This window comes from Onychomys torridus, chromosome 4 (genome assembly GCF_903995425.1).
Source record: "Onychomys torridus chromosome 4, mOncTor1.1, whole genome shotgun sequence".
Taxonomy (NCBI): domain Eukaryota; kingdom Metazoa; phylum Chordata; class Mammalia; order Rodentia; family Cricetidae; genus Onychomys; species Onychomys torridus.
In genome coordinates, this window is record NC_050446.1 from 39,226,030 (window position 1) to 39,245,602 (window position 19,573).

General features: G+C 38.1%; 1 protein-coding gene across 6 annotated transcripts in view; it reads left to right on the plus strand.

The window, feature by feature from the left end:
• Positions 1-19,573, plus strand: part of Slc4a10 (solute carrier family 4 member 10) — a 276,084-nt gene that overhangs the window by 247,629 nt on the left and 8,882 nt on the right. For all 6 annotated transcript variants that reach the window (XM_036185514.1, XM_036185518.1, XM_036185516.1 and 3 more), the window contains 4 exons: positions 3,922-4,095; positions 4,799-4,921; positions 16,056-16,123; positions 18,734-18,850. In XM_036185514.1, the coding sequence (XP_036041407.1) occupies positions 3,922-4,095; positions 4,799-4,921; positions 16,056-16,123; positions 18,734-18,850 (482 nt within the window). The remainder of the gene's footprint in view (positions 1-3,921; positions 4,096-4,798; positions 4,922-16,055; positions 16,124-18,733; positions 18,851-19,573) is intronic.

A 19,573-nucleotide genomic window follows, 5' to 3' on the forward strand; every position in this document is an offset into this window, starting at 1 on the left:
ATAGAGGAAAGAGGACCATTCAGGATGGAGGGAGGAGGGCCATGAAGGATGGAGGGAGGAGGGCCATGCAGGATGGAGGGAAGAGTACCATTCATGATGGAGGAAGGAGGGCCATGCAGGATGGAGAGAAGAGGATTGTGTAGGATGGAGGGAGGAGGGCCATGCAGGATGTAGGGAAGAGGACCATGCAGAATGGAGGGAGGAGGGCCAAGCAGGATGGAGGAAGAGAGTCATGCAGGATGGAGGGAGGAAAGCCATGCAGGATGGAGGGAAGAGGGCCATGGCGGATGGACAGAGGATAGCCATGCATGATGGAGGGAGGAGGGCCATTCAGGATGGAGAGAAGAGGGCCATTCAGGATGGAGGGAGGAGGGCCATGCAGGATGGAGGGAGGAGGGCCATGCAGGATGGAGAGAAGAGGACAGTGCAGGATGGAGGAAGGAGGGCCATGCAGGATGGAGAGAGGAGGGCCATGGAGGATGAAGTAGACATTGGAGTTTTGCTGCTGTGAGGTAAGAACACAGGAAACCATGAAGAACTTCAGGAAATGGAAAGACATTCTCTCCTTGGGATCACAGAGGGATTGTAGTCCAGCCAAAATCTTGATTTCTGACTTTTGATCTCTACAACCGGACAATACGTTTTTATTCCATTAAACCAAAATGCTGTAGTAATTTGGTCTGCAACCTTCAGAAATGAATACAGATTTCTACTTAAATGTAGCTTTGAATTGTCTTTGTTTATGGCGATACTCTTTAGCCAGAGCACTTTGTTTTCTTCCTAAGAGCCTACATTGAGGTTTGTTTATTGCATAGATTTTTTAAAAACTAAAAATAATGTGAAGTGCAGCTTTTGCTATTGTGTGGCTACTCTAACTGCTGATGAAAACATAAGGGGGGATTAGATCCTGGTTGAGACACAAGAAGCCCGAGGTCTCATCCCTGAGGAAACTGACCTTCTGTCTTTGAGAGAAGCAGCGTCCAGCCCTAGAAACAGTGTGGGCTGCCAGAACCAGGGCAAAGCTTCAAAGTGAGGCCATTGTAAGACACTGAAATCCACAATTGTAGAGGCTCTATACCTCAAGGAAGGGAGGGCTTGATTGGGAACTGTTGTGTTTTAAAATTTTACTCAAAGATTTAATGTGCTCATTTAAAGTATCATGTATGAAATACATTATAATAGAATTAGTTTAGTGTTTTCATTTGTTTTTGATTTTTGATTTTTTTTTTGCCTTTGGCAAAAGTTTCAATGAGTAGTGATTTTGTCTGTAAGCGGAAAGCATTTATTATTAGGCCTCGGGCTCATATAAATAGAGCAGCAGGAATTTGAAAAACAAAGTGAAATAGTTGTGGGTAGATCCCGGCAGATTTTCTTCTAATTCTATTCAAATGATATTTTTTCTTACCCACGTGGTTTAGAATTAAACAAAATGTCAAGTTTTAGAATTACTTGGGATGTGATCCTTTCAAATGAGATTAAGGAGAACATCAAAATTCTCAAGTCAAATTCCGTGAGTTTTAAATCACATTAATGAAATAGAAAGCCTAGGCACGCTTTGACAGGTCTCACACTGAAAAACAGAATTGGTGGAAATTTAAGTGAACAGTTAAAATTCCTATTGGGAATTGAAGCTGACTGGATGGGGAAATATTACATGTTGCTATTGGGACATGATGAAAGCCAAATGCAAAACTTCAAATATATTTATCACGCTCGTTATTCCTGGAGCAGTGCTCGGCAAGCACATTAGCCGTCTATGGTAGATATCCTAAGGAGCATGCTACTTTGTTACCAAGCAAATTGGAGGACTCTTTATGTCACCTGGCTTTTTGGCACTATTAAAGAACTTACTATGTAGGCTTCTTACTGTGAAATATGGCAGAAAAAACAGATCACAATGTTCTCATGAATGCTGTTTCTGTATTCAAATATATAACCACATCTATATTCATTCCAACATTGCAGGGATCCAAAGTGAAGCAAATGTGCCACTTAAACAATAACAATTGAAGCGCCCACTCACTGAAGCACACTTATGCAACAACATAGCTCCCTAAATGGATAATGATGGGTGGGGAACATTCTATAGGAACAGACATTCAGTTGTAAGCTAAATGATTTTATTCTCTATTCTTCCATCATATACAAAATTGTATCTGCTTTATGATTCCTAAATTTAAGATATAGTTATGAAGTAGAAAAGATACACACACACACACACACACACACACGCACACACACGCACACACACGCACACACACGCACACACGAGGTGAGCCAAGAATGAGGTTAGCAGTCAGCTCTGTCATGGGTTTCAGCAAATAACTTTGGAAGATTATGAATGAGTATTAGTGGATGGAGTAGTGGGCATTTGAGTATAGTTTACATAACTAAGGAATAGTTGTGCCACACAGAAGACAGAGCGCACCCAAAGGAAGACGGCTTTGTACTGAGTTTGATGCTCTCTCACACCTGTCCCATCTCAAATTGGATTTTGAGAAGACAGGATACCCTAACCCTGACTCTATGGATACCTGTTAATCTTCACAGTAAAGTTTGAAGTATTTGTTGATAAGTAGCTTTGAAAATGCATAGGTTATATTATAAAAATTTATGAATTAGAATAGTTACTGATGGTGATAAAAACTATTGTTTTCTAAATAACCACCTCTCACTGAAGGAATTATAAATAACAAAATTTGGCCTAAAGATGAAACAAGTGGCTCACACAAAATACAACTAATATGTAGTAAAATTAATTATTCAATAAAACGTGTTAAAGTAAGAGTCTATGAAAAATGTAGCTTATAAATTTTAAGTTATTTTATCTATCATTATGACAAAGTTGAAATAGAGGTAATTCACTGATTACATTGGATCCATCTATTAAATTGACCCAAATAAGATAGTTTGCATTTCTGTATGAATCTGCATTGATATATGTTATATGTACAGGTATGGATGCAGTTGCATATACCCATGTATGCACAGGTACATATGTATATGTGTGCATGCCTGTGGAGGGCCTAAGTCAACCCTGAGCATCTCCTCAGTCACCTGATGCTTGTTTTGTGAGGCAAGGTTTCTCAGTGAATCAGGAGCTCACAGCTTTGCTAGCATGGCTGGCCAAGGAGCTCCAGGGATCTGTCTGTCTCAGGCCCCACCAGACCTGGGATTTCTGGGATAGGGTAAACTGTGTCCATCTTTTATGTGCATGCTGGACACCTGAAATCAGGTCCTCAGGCTTGCACTAAAGGCTCTGTGCTGACTAAACTATCTTCCCAACCCTCAAGTATAAAATATAATAAAACACTTTGGTAACAAAAACATATGTAGGCCAAATCTTTATGTAAGATGTATGTGTTTCTAAAGACAACATCAAAACTTTGTTGGAGATCAAAATGGCAAATCCAAAACAGCAGGGTTCAGTAAGGAGGAATCCAAGGCACTCTTCACAGCAACTGAGTTTGTGTGGTACTTGGAGGAAGCTGAAGCAGAGAGCTAGATCTGGGAGTACTTAGCATGTGAAAGCCAAAGCCATGCGGGTGGATGGCACATTCCAGAAGAGAAAAAAAGCACACCGAGCATGGGAGGCCTAGAAGAACAGTATTTGGGGACAAAAGAGAAAGATTATGATATGATAAGCTGACAGAATGTGATTTTGTCTGCCATAGTGCTAGTTCTCAAGGTAGCAAAATGTATATGCAAACCCTATTAAATGACATCCTGTTACAATATTATAGGAAATATAGTATACTATTCAATAAATAGAAGTCCAAACTGTATGTCAATTTCAATGTCCTGCAAGTTTTGTTACTGTGTCATTTGAACCTAATACTTTGGAACATACTAAATATTTAATTGTCCTACGGTTATTGTTGTCTTGTTCTTAAATGCAATATAGTCTGTTTAATCTTTTAGTTATTTGATAGAATAAAGCTCTTCTGGATGCCAGCCAAACATCAACCAGATTTTATATATCTAAGGCATGTACCACTCCGGAAAGTCCATCTCTTCACAATCATTCAGATGAGTTGTCTTGGCCTTTTGTGGATAATCAAAGTTTCAAGAGCTGCTATTGTCTTCCCTATGATGGTATGAAACTTCTCTCAACCCTTCCTCTTTCGCTGGTTTTTGGGAAACTCATGAACTAAAACTGCAACAATAGAGTCGTCTTGAATCACTTTGAACAGTTACTAGAAAATCTAGTGTAAACTTGGGCACTAAAATAGGGTTTGAAAAATATTTTGCATTTTGCTGATTTAATATCAGGGTTTGTTTTGGTCATTCATAATGTAGTGGTTAATGGAAAACAGGATAGAAAATGGAAATTAAAAAATAGCATTGAGATATATTAGTATATGAAAAATTAGGGGAATTTTTTAAGATAAAATTTAATTGGATGTTTCAGACAAATTTTAAATGCATTTAAAAGTATAGTGAATTTGAATGACTATACATAATTCAAAAATTATTAGCATATGTAACAGTCTTCTAATGTTCACTTATTCTAGTTCAAGCTTTTAATTATACATTTAGGGAAGCATAATTAAATATATTTCATAGTTTACAATTTTTCTTTGAGATTACTTCAACATTGAATAAAACCTTAGATGCCACCCTGGCAATTTCAGAAGAAAAGGAAATAAAGAGAAAGAAAGATGAGGCTGTGTTTTATACACATGGGTTTTCAATTTTCAGTTTAATATCAGTCCTAATACAAACTCATCTATATCTACTCTTCCTTTCATTTTTGTTTGCTTGTTTACATTTTCAACTATTTTATTATTGTCTTCAGGTGTTAGCCCTGGTATTTGTGAGAAAGTTGATGGACTTCTTGTTTACCAAACGGGAACTCAGCTGGCTTGATGATTTAATGCCCGAGAGTAAGAAAAAGAAACTCGAAGATGCAGAAAAAGAAGTAAGTCAGAATAAAACTTGATATTTGTTTGAGAGGAGAACAATAGCAGGCAGATCTTTGCTAAACTAAATTATTATGTTTTTCATTAAATGGTGATTACTAAATACAACAGGTAGAAAGATTTGGAAGTGTAATGCTTAAAAATATGGCTGGGGCAGAGAGAGAGGCAGACACCTTACATGAGGAAGTCAACCCTACATGAAACATACAAATATCTACATTTAGTTACTCTCCAAATTATCAGGCTTATTTTTCTGATTTCTCAATCATGGATGGAAAACTTGCTGATGCATAACTGTTTCTGAGATACAATTATGTAGTGATTGCTTCTGATGGAATGTTTGAGAAGGAAATAATGTGGTACATCACTGTTGGTAATTTTTCTTCCTAGCAGGTTTTAATCAGCAGATTTGAATCAAATTATTATTCTTAAAACAGACAAAATATTTAAGAAGAAAAACATGACCTGATTTGCTTCCAAAGTGATTAAAGCTTTAAAAACATATTTGAGAAAACTTTGGATTTCAGTTATCTTCTCAGACCACTGATTTGTCCTATTCTGTTTCATAAGAAAAAACAAGTTAGAGATAAGTTTTTATGAGATATGTAAAGTTCACATGTCAGCCTGGATCTTTTTTGAAGGTTATATAGTCATACTATTTTTAAAGAACATAAAAATTGTAAGGAATATAAATGAAAATAATGACCCATGCAACATTTTTAGCAAAGTAACTGAGCCCAAAGATTATAGAACACAGAAACAAAATTTCTTTGTAGAAATGAAATAGAAAGGAAACATTTCAGGAGCATTGTCTATTCTTTCTATTGTTTTGTTTTGTTTTGTTTTTTGAGGCAGGGTTTCTATGTGTAGCTTTGCGCCTTTCCTGGAACTCACTTAGTAGCTCAGGCTGGCCTCGAACTCACAAAGATCCACCTGGCTCTGCCTCCCGGGTGCTGGGATTACAGGTGTGCACCACCACTGCCCAGCACATTGTCCATTCTTTCCAGTTTTGTTTTCACGGGTGTTTACTAAAAGCCTTCAGTTTCTTTTCTATAGAATATTTTTGGGGGACCTTAGATATTTCTCATCTTTCCTGTAGGTAACTTTATTTCTAAACATCAAAAGAGTTTTAGTTTTGCTCAGTCATTTAGATAGGCCAGATTGGACCAAAAGCCTGGTGAATTTTTGGCTAAGAACAGTCTACCAGCATAGCTCTATAACATGTGGTTGGTGGTTCCTTCATCCATGGGATCCACACTTAGAGATTCATGATGGTGTATCTCATTTCTGTGTGAATGTTTCAATTTCCCAAAATGTTGTAGAAGGCATATATAGAACCATATTTCTGGTAACGTTAATGCAACATTAAAATACTGTGTAACTGTCACTGGTTCTTTACTTTTCGGTTTACTATATTGGTCTAAGTAGCAGAGCTCTTTTAAAAATAATAATTTAACAGTCCTTACATGATGTACTAAAACCTACCCCACCTGAAAAAAATTTCCAAGGTTTAAAGTTTGAAGGGAAGTAATTTTGAAGACACGGATTTATGGCCTGTGAGTTTCCTCCATCTTCCCAATGATCACACTACTAAGCTCATTCAGCTAGTAACATGCACATGATGTTTCCTTTATTGTATTGTTTTTATTTCCTGTCAAGCATCTTTACTGTGTCTGCTGAAATAAGGGGGGAGCAGTCTTTTCCATAGAGCACCATCCCTTTCACACAGTATTCTTTTGAGGTCATTCTCAGAATGAAACAGTCTTAGAATTTCATTTCTCTTAGTATTTGGAAAGCTCCTAAGGAAAATACTGGGTAACCTACTCTGCTATCACTGTTATTCTTCTCTACTGTTATAGAAAGATAATGGCAAATTCTCCTGTTTGTTCATGACATTGCAGAAAGCAAGTTGACAGTCATAAATTTATTAGAACTAACCGTTGCAACTTTGCACAGTGATATACAGCCAAAAGGTTTATCGGAGATATGCGTATTGCTGATAGAATTAGCCATTCCCATTGCCCATAACTACTTATATATAATGTATATGCGGCACTTATAGATATGTGTGTAAAATATTTGCATTTTTGGAGTTTATTAACTCTTGTATAGAGTTTTTAACCTTTTTATATTGTATCACATTATACTTTGGTGTTTACTATTTTGTAAATTGAAAGTAAAGATTTTGGGAGTACTTAAATATCACTAAATTTGTAGAACTTATACTTTCAGCAAGTATATAAAAATAGAATAAGACCTACTCAGGGAATTTTATAGTTGAATCCTTCAGTTCCAAATATGGGTGTTGGGGGGGGACCTTGCAATATATTTACCAGGGGAGGTTAGAAATCCTTAAAGTTTCACATAGTTATGATGATGATACTTTCATATGATCCCATCTGCATGGAATTAAATAAGAAACCCAGAGTTCCATTCAAGAAATAACCTATACTCAAACATTAAAAAGCAGTTCTAAGTAGTGCAAAGAAGACATGATACCAGAGGAGTGGAGGGATAGAGGAAAGGACGTGTGAAGATGCTTGTGTTCTATTTAGAATCAGCATTGGAGAAGAAGAATTGGTAAGGAGTGGAGGAGGACGTGCGGAGGTTGACACTGAAGCTTAAATCCAAGGTTCATTTTTTCCTCGAGGGCCCAGATTTGGGTATTTTCATTTTTGTAAGCCTGTGAATTCCCCTGAAAGATATGGTTGTACTGTAGTGTCTTGTACTAATGCCCAGTGCCCCAAGAGATTGTACATTAGAGTAGATAATGGATAAGTTCTTCAGAAATGTTCCAATTAATTGAAGAACTCTTAATTGTGATCTGGCAAGATGATAAACAGCAGAAATATCTCAGTTCCCTGAGACTTGAATTTAAAGTGAGCTCACCTCTGGTCCTTTGGATGATAGTTAGAAGCTTCAACCTTTATCCTCCAGGGTTTTTCTATCAGTAGCCCATTTCTGGTCTTATGGCACTGAGAAAACATTCATTTGACCTGAAAATTCAATAATGAGTTAAGCAGAATAAATAGCTACACAGGCCAGTCCAAGGTCGCAGAGCTTCTGTTCCAAATTCTCATGTACTTCATGCATATGCATATGCATATGCTTCAGTTTTTAGAAAGAAAGGATTATAATCAGGGTAGAAATGAATATTGGAACCCTGACATTTTGCACATTGCTCTGTGTAAAGGGAAGAGTGCAGAATCAATTCTGGATGTCCAAATGTGCTCAGAGTACCAACATGCCTTCCTTCCTACTTAAATATTCCCCAGGACATTGTATGCATGACAAAGGGACTACTGCTCAATGTGGAAAGTTCCAGCAGAATGTTTGCTCTCAGGTGGAAAGCATGGGTGCCAGTGTTAGGGAGAGGTGGAGATGCAGTTCTGTGGAAGGATTCCCACCTATGGCTTCTTCATTACTGAGGGACCTCTCTAACACACACTCTGTAGAAGAAAACAAAAGAAGGCAAGTGGGGCCTTGTGATCGCAAAAAATTCCAAGAAAGTACAATCTAAAAATAAGCACAATTAAACAAATTAAAGCAAATGCTTAACTTCTCAGAAAGGTAAGAATTGGCTGTGGATTTGGGAAGCGTGTCCTAATTACTAACATAGATAAATGTTTTTTATAATTCAACTGTGGGGTGGGACAAGTATGTTCTATCTCCTGAAGCAGCATTTTCCCAAAATGTGGTTCCAGGGTCTCTGCTACACCAGCCAGCACCTTGCAATATTTTAAGAATACAAATTCATAGGCCTGTTTCATCAAATGCTGCATATTAGAGCCAGAATGTATTTTCCTAAGACCTCCAGGTGATTTTAACATCTGAGATAAGCCTTTTATTAGACTCACAAAGCCTCAATCTCTATAATACAGCAGAATTCTTAATACAAGATTACCATGTCAGAATTTTTGCACTTAGAGTAATTTAGGCAATTGCTTAAAGGTGCTGAGTCAGGACCAGTGAGCAGGCTCAGCAGTAAAGGCGCTAGCCATCAAACCTTCCCACCAGATTGATTCCTGGAACCCACATATAGAAGGAGAAAACAAACTCCTGTAAGTTATCTTCTGACTGCCACATGTGCTCATCTCCCTCCCTCCCTCCCTCCCTCCCTCCCTCCCTCCCTCCCTCCCTCCCTCTCTCTCACACACACGCGCACACACACAATTTAAAAAGTTGCTGTGTCATAGGTTCTGAAGCCTCCATGGACTTACCTGACCCCTTTAAGCATTGTTTTGTGTTATCAACTCTTTAATCTGTTGGAAATTAAAAATAAGCCAGGTGGTGGTGGCCCACACCTTTAATTCCAGCACTGGGGAGGCAGAGCCAGGTGGATTTCTTTGAGTTCCAGGCCAGCCTGGTCTATAGAACAAGATCAAGGACAGGCGCCAAAACAACACAGACAAACCCTGTCTCGAAAAAACAACAAAAGGAAATTAAAAATAATACTTTAAAAAAATATAATATTTATTATTTTCAAATTTATACATATACAATATCTGAAGGCGATTGTATTAGTTGAGTGAAGGAAATGGTAGGAGCTTCTTAAATTCTGTATGCCTTACTTGCTTCTTCAATTAAATGAAGTGTTGAACGTGACTCCTGAATCTCCTTCCACTCCTTAGTAAACATAAATTGCAAAGTCATTAAGTATTTGCCTCCTATAATAACTTAAGTATCTTTGTGAACACTGACTCTCTGCTATTGTTTGAACTTTGAGAATTTTAAGGACTCCCACATGCATACAGACTTTGCCCCCAAATGAATATATAATTTAACTCACCTATTTTACTGAAGGTAAAGGACAGAGCACATGTCAGGTACTATAATATAGCAATTATAATTTTTCTGCTACTAGAGAATAAGGATGTAATTTCATTCAGTTTATAAAAAAAACACTAGAATCTTACAGATTATATTTCCCATTTCAATTCACCATGGGTCTTTGGCTTTTGTGCACCTGGTTGCTCAGTCATAGAAATACTTTATTTAGTTCTATCTTATATGCATGTCTCTCATCATTTCTTCCTACGTGAAGTTTCTTCTTCTCTTCACTGTCTATTCCTATATTCTTTGTGGTAATCTTTTTATTTCCTTTGATAATTAGGTTTATATCTTTCTTTTTATTTTTGTATCTCAGTACCTTACAACTACCTGTCATCAAGATTATGTAAATATACACTCATTAAGTGAGTTGATTAGCAGTGTCCCTATTATTCTTCTTTGATATGTGCCTAAAACATAATGCATCTTCACTCAGTAGCACACGCATTGCATGCTTTTGAATAGATTCCTTTTCTATGCATCATCTCTCTGCTCCTTCTTAGATATGGAATTACTGTTTTCCCCCTTAATTTGTATCTGAAAACTGCTTTGATAACCATCTTAATTAAAAGATTGTCTTTAAATAATAACATAAGGAATTCTAAAGTCTTACTGGCAAAACCCTTCCTTTGGGTATCCCTTTAATACATTGCAGTTGGGTTCCATGATGATACTCAGCATATCATTAATGGATCTTGTGTAAATGAGGTGCTGAATGGACACCATGTTAAGCACTTCTGCAGTAGTTGTCTGGTCAGTTTTATTCAGCTCTCTTCCCTGTCTCCTTGAATGAGGAGATAACTCCGGCTGTAAAGATCAAGGAAACCCTGCTGACAGCTCCACAATGGGACTCTCCATTTTTGCCCCCCCCCCACCCCAGCAGTGCTGTTTTGCCCCACCCCCACCCCAGCATCACCACTCCCAAGCCCACCCAGCTCCCTTCTGGCACTGAAGACAGAAGCAGCGGTGGCTGCTCTGCCGCTCTTCACTTCAGATAAGCACGGCTTGGAAACGCTATCTTTAGAGGTGATGAGTTTTTGTTTAGATAGGATGGTGACTAGTATAAAGCCCCCACACACTAACGAGCCTTGGAGTACAAAATAATTATTGAAAACAATTTGAGAGAAAAGTGGAAAATCATCAGGAAAAAAAAATATTGTCCACAAAGCCCAGTCTTTGCTGCCAGTGGGTCTGCCTTTTTGCTGCCAGGTGACGCAGGCACTGATCATACTCTATTCTCTCCAGCCTGTTTTGCATTTTAGTCTTTAGTAAACCTTTCTTTTGGCCAGAAGAGATGCTATGTATCATCTTCTAGTGAACAACAAAGGGCAGATTTATACTTGGTTTCCATCTTGGTTTGTCTTACATATCCTTTGGGATCACTGAAGGTCTCTTTATGTCCCTTCATGTACAGCAATATAAAACATATAAATGTATAAAAAGAACATTTTTCTACCACAATGGGTAGATACGTTTTGACTCTAACTCTGTGGTGTGCATATGTTAATATACTGTGCCATGTCCCATATATCTTGACAAATTAAGTTGCAAGTAGCACCTCATTCTAGGCTGCAGATTAGTCTTTCTACTTAAATGAAGTCTTTTAATTAATGGTCTTCTTTTTGTAAATTGAGATTAAATTCTTTCTCATAAGCTCATGTATTTGAATGTGTGGTCCCCAGATGATGACACTATTTTTTAGAAGATTGTGGAACATGTAGGAAGTGAAGCCTCTAGAGCAAACTGATTACTGGAGATGGATCTTGAGGTTTTAGAGCCAAGTCCCACTTCCTGCTACTCTCTGCTTCCTGACAACCAATGCAGGGTGACCTGCTGCCTTATACTCTTGCTACCATGCCTTCCCTGTCATATGGACTACATCCCTTGTTGAAGGTCAAAATAACCCTTCCCCTGAAACTGATTCTTATCTGGTTCACAATGTGAGAAAAAATAACTAATACAGAAGTTTTTGTGGAGAAATAAGGCTGTCACTGTGACAAGCTTGACCATATGGCTCTTGGCCTTTGGAACAGGTTTGTGGGAGGAATGTGGAAGAGTTTAGAAGAGGACTAGAAAGAAGATCTAATCCTGTAAACAAAGCTTTACTGTTTATCCTCATGGGAATTCAGCAGACTGGAATGCTGAAAGAAATATGGAAGTAGAGGACCAACTCCTGAGGTTTCAGAGGGGAACAAGGATTCTATTGGGAGCTGGGCTAGAGACAATTTATTTCATATTCTGCCAAAGAAGTTGGTTCCATTCGGCCTGCCTATGTCCTGAGAACTTCAGAGCACCTAACTTTGAAATTAACAGACTAAATTGTTTGGCAGAAAATTGCCCAGGTATTCATGCTGTGCTACGGTTATCACTTGCTGCTCTTAAGCAGGTCTTCAGTAGAGAACAACAAGTGGATCAGAAAGGTATAAAAATATCCAGTTGTGCTTAAAGTTGTATGCAAGGCTATGGCTGATGAGGCAAGTATAGTCATTAGAGATTAGTACCATTAAAGAAAAATCGTCTGCTCTGTACAGAGACAAGAGAAAAGGTGACCTGGTGAGACTCTACCCACTGTAGTCTCCATCTTGTGAAAATGGAAATTCATTCTTAAGACTAAAGTCTAAACTGAGAATACTGCTGAAGGCATTGTCTCCCCCGAAACAACATTGATGTGTTTTTCTAAGGTCACAATACAAAAGCTGATACAGCTGTCTTCAAAGAGGGCAAGGCTTCCTCTTGAGCTGGTTGAGAGCTTGGCAGCACTATGTGGTACTGCTTGTATAGGCGCGGAAGATGCAAGAATAGGAGAGTTGACAAAACTTGTGCCAAGGTTTCTGAAGGCTACTGAGGCCAGAAAATGTATCCCATGGTTGGAAAACACTGCAATAAGGCACCTGAGAAGGTAATGATGAGGCTGTGAAGTTGAAGATTGGGTTACAAAGAAAACCTCATGTGGGAGATGCCAGAACCATAAGATTTCTCCACAGCAAAGCCTGCAGCAGGAGAGAGGCTATGTGTGCTACTGGTAATAAAGCAGGAGAGATGGGGCTACCTAAGCCCTTTGGACCACTGACAATTCCATCAAGAGTTCCAGATGCTGGACACAAAGCTCTAAGATTTGGTGTTTGCACTCCTGGGCTTTGGTCTTGCTTTTATATGAACTTTCTTTTCTATGTCCCTGCTCTTCCTTTTAGAAATGAGAATAGTTACTCTGTGCCATGTTAAATGTTGAAGGCATTTAACTTGCTTTTTGATTGTACAGGGGTTCACAGTTAAGGTATTTCCTCAAGTCTCAAAGATGACCCTGAACCTATGGGAGAATGGAGCAGAATGGTCTAGTTAAATTGTAAAATGTCCTCTGTATGTAACTGGAGAGCTTTTCTCCAGGTCCCACTAAGCCCCAGCAGTCCAGTAGCCCACTTATAAAATGAACACACAGATGCTTATATTATTTAAACTGCTTGGCCATTAGCTCAGGCCTGCCATTGTCTAGCTCTTACTCTTATATTTAGACCATTTCTATTCATCTATAATTTGCTACATGGCTTGTGGCTTACCTGTACCTTACATCTCGCTTGTCATGGCAGTGGCTGGCAGCTCTCTCTGCCTCCGCCTTCCTGTTCTCTCTTCTCTGCTTGTCCTGCCTATACTTCTTGCCTGGCTACTGGCCAATTAGCATTTTTTTTTTTTTTTTTTTTACACAGAGCGCTATCCACAGCATGTAGACTGGTGTGGTGGAACGCTTAGTTTCTAGCTTGTGGCATTTTTTAGAGTGTTGTGGAACCTCGATGAGGTGGAGCTTCATTGGAGGAAATTGGCCACTGAGTGACCTTCAGGTTTTGCTTATAGCTGGGCCTTACTTCTTGTCTGCTGTCTGCTTCCTGAGTACTTATACCAGGTGCCTCATGTACTTGACACCTTGCCTTCCCTAACTGTTAAACCAGAAGCCTAAAGAACCCCTCTTAAGTTGATTCTTATCATGCACTTGGTCACAGAAGTGAGAAAAGTAGCTCATGGACCACTTGCCTTTTAGTCCTAATAGCACTGTCAATGATAAGAGCATAAATGGGCTTTGAAAGAAACAAATTCCCTACAAAACAGCACAAGTGAACAGAATTATTGTCTTGGATGCAAGAGTATATATAGTCAGTCCCACAGAGTACAACATATAATGAAGTATCTGAGGGGAACATACAGCAAAGTTAGTCTCGGAGCTCATGTGTCCCTCATCATTATTCCATAGCATAGACTGAGCCTGGACCTTCTGGGGGTATCCGGGATGAAGTCTCCTCAGAGGGGCCTGCCTTGATCAGCAGGTTGGGAGAGTTCTGCAAGAGTGAGCTGAGACCTGACTTCACATTGCATTACAAAGCTGTCATTTAGCTAGCTGAAGAAGCATCCGAGAACTCTTTGACATTTAAAATAATAACAAATATGGTGCTGGACATTTTAACTGTGGGAATAATGGTAGTAGCCAAGGCCACATCTCTTTAGCAACTAGTTTGGGTCGGTTGAACTAAACTGAGCTTAAGCAGCTGGTTTCCATACATCTTCGTTAAACTAACCTTAGCTCTCCTAGGCTAAGGGAAGGGGTAAAAAATGACCTCCATTAGCGTTCCTGTTTTTCTCTCAGCATTTCGCAGTTGGGCGGGGCCTCTGGCTTCCTTCTGTCCGAACATCGTAGAAATCTATTTCAGGAGTCAGAGCCAACAATTCTAACATTTAATTGATCCTATGTAATTAATTGAACTAGGTCAAGGCCAGCTGACCCACTTGAAAATGAATGTCTTAAATAAGGGTGTTATGTGCACACACATGCAGATTATTATATACATATGATATAAACATATATGACTCAGGTAAAAATTTAATGATACCATCATTTGAAAACTATAGAGCATTTCTATAAGATAGCCATAAGCTTACCATTTCAAAATTATATAGATTAAAAAAATCTTATAAATGAAGGAAATGTACACATGAATACATTGTTTTCACCCTTTAATGAAGGGTGGAATATTGCTGTTGGAAGAAGAAATCTGAAGTATGAAACAAAAACAATATATATCCAAGCGGAGTGTAATTTGCTTATTCCTTCATCATGGCAAGTCACAAACCTTTCTCTTTTTTGGAGGGTTATATATACATATTTTATGGATATGTGTGTATGTTCATACAGGTATACCTGATCAGTATCAAGTATCTCTCTATTACTTTCTACTGTAATTTTTGAGAGCATGGGCTGTCTTGGAAAATGGAGCTCACCTGATAGCTAGGCTAGCTGGAAAACAAAAACAAAATAAAACAAAACAAAACAAAACAAACAAACAAACAAAAAACCTCCAGGGACTTGCTTGTCTCCACCCCTCAGTATTGGGGTTCCTTGGTACTGCCTGGCTGGTACATGGTTTGTGGGAATCTGAACTTAGATCCTTATGCAGGTCTAACATGGACTTTGCCAACCGAACCCTCTCCTCCAGCCTTAAACCCATGTTTTAAGACATGTAAGAAGGTGTCTTCTGCCAGGTGGTGGTGGCGCACACCTTTAATCCCAGCACTCCGGAGGCAGAGGCAGGCACATTTCTGTGAGTTCGAGGCCAGCTTGGTCTACAAAGCGAGTTCCAGGAAAGGCACAAAACTACACAGAGAAACCCTGTCTCAAAAAAACAAAAACAAACAAACAAACAAACAAAAAAAGGTGTCTTCTGTCTTTTTCAAAGTTTCTAGAGCAGTTCTCAAAATGTGCTCTCAGACCAGTCTGACCAACATCACCTGGAATGTGTTAGGATTGTAAATTAGTGTGCTCTCTCTATTCCAGACCTACAGAATCAGAACCTCTAGAGGTGGGACCCACACACTTTTAACATTGCCTACACGTGACTCAAGTGGAGTTCCAGGATCAGTGCTCTGGATATGTAGCCTTCATCTCCTCCTAGTTGAGCATTTGGGGGAATGTAAATTCAATGTATAAAATCCAAACTCTCATAACATTACCCATACTTTTGTTCTTATAAAATTCAGGTTATTTCTTAATGTGCTTGGAAATTAACCATGTTTCACATTAAGTGACATGAAGGAGATTGCTGTTAGCATTAAAATTACTTCGTGTTATGAGATTTTCATTAATTACTTGTGTTCTTAGTAGCTGAGGCTTTATGAAAGGACCTGTGCTAGCATTAATAAATGCAAACAAAGTGGAAGGTCCTGAGGTTAATGAGATAATAAAACATTAATCTGTGTTTCTTCTTTAATGTAAAACGGAGACCCATCAGGTTCACTTTATGTACGGTACATTTGTCTTTCCAGGAAGAACAAAGTATGCTAGCCATGGAAGATGAGGGCACAGTACAACTCCCACTGGAGGGACACTACAGGTAAACGTATGTTTAAAACACATCAGTGAGCATCATAGAATGTGCTGGTTATACTCTTCAGACCGTGTAAAAATTATCAAAGCTTTCTTAAAACATAAAACAAAGGTTACAGTAAGTTCTGCCAACTCTCACTGTGTAGCAAAATAACCTAAAATGAGGTGGGCACAGGGAGTTGCCTCCTTTTCATGTTTTATAAGGTATATGGAAGATTGCTTTCATATTCTCAGAAATGACCCCCTGAAGACCATTCACTTCTAACATAAATAAGGTCAGCATCTGTAAGATGATCTTGGGAAAATATTTTTATTCTGAGAATTTGCTCCTAACAAAAATTATTTCCAAAAAGATACCCTGATTTTTGAGTTAAAGAAGTCAGCCATGTCTTTCATTTAAGAAAATATTCATATAGTTCTGCAAAATACACCGACCTTTTTACACACAAAGACAGCAAAGTGAAGTTTTGTTAGTTAAAATGAAAATTTTTACAAACCTTTGTCCCCCACCCACCTTCAGTATTCTTTCCTCCTTCTCTTCTTTTTTTCTGCCCCCTTCCTCTGTCTCCTCCACTGTTTATCTCTCTTCCACTTTCAGAAAGTTTGGTTTGAATAATTTCTTCATAAAGTCTGTTTTAAGTACTCTTTGATACCCAAGTTGTATGGTCTCAAAGTTCTCAAGCTGTACCAGTAAATCAATAAACATGAAATTTTTTTAGGGGGAGAGATTTTCCATGGTATTTAAAAGATAAAGTCATAAAGAATCTATTGGATCTCAGAGTCTTACTCTAACAACATATTCTCCCCAAAAATTTAGGTGTAATGACTTGTAATTAAAAAGTAGACACAACTAGTGAACGTATTTTAGCTCTTTCTTCTCATTTAAAATACTCTTGATTGAGTTGGATCAGTATATTCTCAAGTGAATTCTATAGAAACTAACTTTATGACATGCCACTCCAAAAGGGTTTTGTAGCTAACTAAGTTCAAAAAATAGTCCAAAACTGCACGCTAGCTTGTAAACTCATAAAGGAACTTTGAATATGGAATAATAAAAACAGTACTGCCCATTTAAAGCTTAATTTTGCTTGATTCAAAATTTTGTAAAGTTCTTTGTTCATAAGACTGTCTAATAATATCACAATATACTTGTTTTTTATGTGATTTTTTTTTGGGGGGGGGAATTAGTTGATCTCCTATTCTGAATTTCTAGAAAGTTCCATTTTCAAGAAGGCTAGAGGAATTAAAGAGATTTTCAGATTGAGCAAGGCTAAGTCCTGGTGCTTCATTTGCCCTAATTGTTGGGTTTGTTGTCCTCTTTTAACAGCTAACTGTATAGTTGACACAAGGCCAGCTTAGGAGTTTGGTTAATGTGATTCCTCCCCACCCCCCCCCCTCCCCCCCCCCGCAGTAAAAAATGCTACCAATATGTACAAGAACAGTACTTTTTTTTTCATTATGAAAGTTTTCACTTGCTCTGTAATTGCTTTATACTGCTTTTTGATTGTTTCTAACTCTTGAGAGGTTTTGAAGTATTGTGAATGTTTTCTATAATTGCTTTACATTGAAAATATGAAAACAGAACAAAATGAAACAAACCAGCCAACTACCATCATAGACCTAATCCTGTAGGCTCCCCAGGTGTATGGGAAATACTCTGTTAAAGGCACAGGCTGAATTCTTTTTCAAACACATAATTACTGAGTATTTGTGTACAGCTATGGCTGATTTTGGGGGGACACAGCTGTTAACCAGTGACCTAGAATACTGTTGTCATTGTATTCAAGTAGAAAGAGGAGCACAGAGCATAAAAAAATATGAACAGCTAATGCAGCATTGTACATGGCAAAAAGAAGGAGAAAGAGAATGGATACAAAAGAGATGGGCAGCTAAGTGTGTGGAACAGCAATTTAAGATGGTGGCAGCATGGGCCTCCTGAGCAGTCAAAATTAGAATTGGAAGCAAACATCTGAGATTGGGATGAATTAAGAAAACTGTAGCCCAAATTTATATCTACACAGCTAGAATATTTTCTTCAGATACTTTTTAATAACTGAGGGAATTGCTTTATGCTTCTCAATTTTAATTATTAAAATATGCTACTATAATAAACAAAGTGAAATATTATTCAACCTTAAAAGGAGAGAAATTTGGGCATATGTGAAGACATCTTGAACTCTGAGGTCATTTTTCAAATGAAATAAGACAGCAACACAAAAACCAGACCTTGTGCGATCCATCTTGCATGAGGAGGCACTTAGACTAGTCCAAACAACAGAGGGAGGGAGGGCATGCAGTGGTGCTTCCGGGGCTGGGAAGAGGAGGAGGCAGAGAGTTATTGTTTAATGGAGATAAAATTTCAGTTTTAGAAGATGAAAAGAATTCTGGAGACAAATGATAGTAGTGGGCTATACATTACAAGTGCCTTTAATAACTTTTAACTGTACATCTTAAACATGTTTAAGAAGAGAACTTTATGTTGTATGTACTTTACTATGAAAAATTTAGGTAAAATATTTCACATGGTTATAAATTTTCATATACTCATCTTCTCTAGCTGAATGCCTCATTATTTATTTATTGTATGTTATTCCAATTTGGGTAAACTCCTGTCCAGAGATGACCCATCTGTGATCAATATTTCTGATGAAATGTCAAAGACTGCCATGTGGGGGAACCTTCTGATTACTGCTGACAACTCAAAAGATAAGGAGTCACGTTTTCCTTCTAAAAGGTTTGAATTTTGAAATAATAAGGTTATATTAATGCTAATGATTTTATGGTATAAACTCATCAGGAAATGATACTATTGGTTTTAATCAAATTTAGGCTTTAGATATTTCAGAAACTTTTTCTAAAGGGAGAATGGCAATTTTTTTCCAAACATTGTGTTTCTCAGTATCTTCCCTTCAAATTAAAACTCACTCCAAAACTACCACAGTGGGGGGGAAATGGAGCTGTTATTGACCCCAGTGCATGACGATGTTGAACATTCATTTTGGCCCACTCTTTCTTTGTGTGGTTTCATTGTATTTGCTCATCATACACTCCCCAGGAACACTGTGCGTGCTGGGCCACATTCCCCACTCCCATTTCCTTTCGTGACAGTGATTTGGCACATGTAATGGTCATTCTACATTTACTTGGTTTCTAGTTCCCAGTTTTCAAGTCCCTGACAAACTTCCCTAACCTTATCCTGAACATCCATCCATTCTCATCTGTCTGTAGACACGTGAGCAGTCCTGTAGCTGTGTTGGTAATTTTAAGATTTTAAGTACATGTTGAAAGAAAAATGTGTCTTTAAACAGTAAGGGAATACTGGTATTTCCTGCTGAATTTCCCAGGACTGATAAATGAGTATGGATCTTAGCATATAGTCATCTTAGATGCTGATCAGAAGAAAAAAAAAAAAACTACAACCCTGTGTTATGCTAGTTTTACTTCTCATAAGAATGTG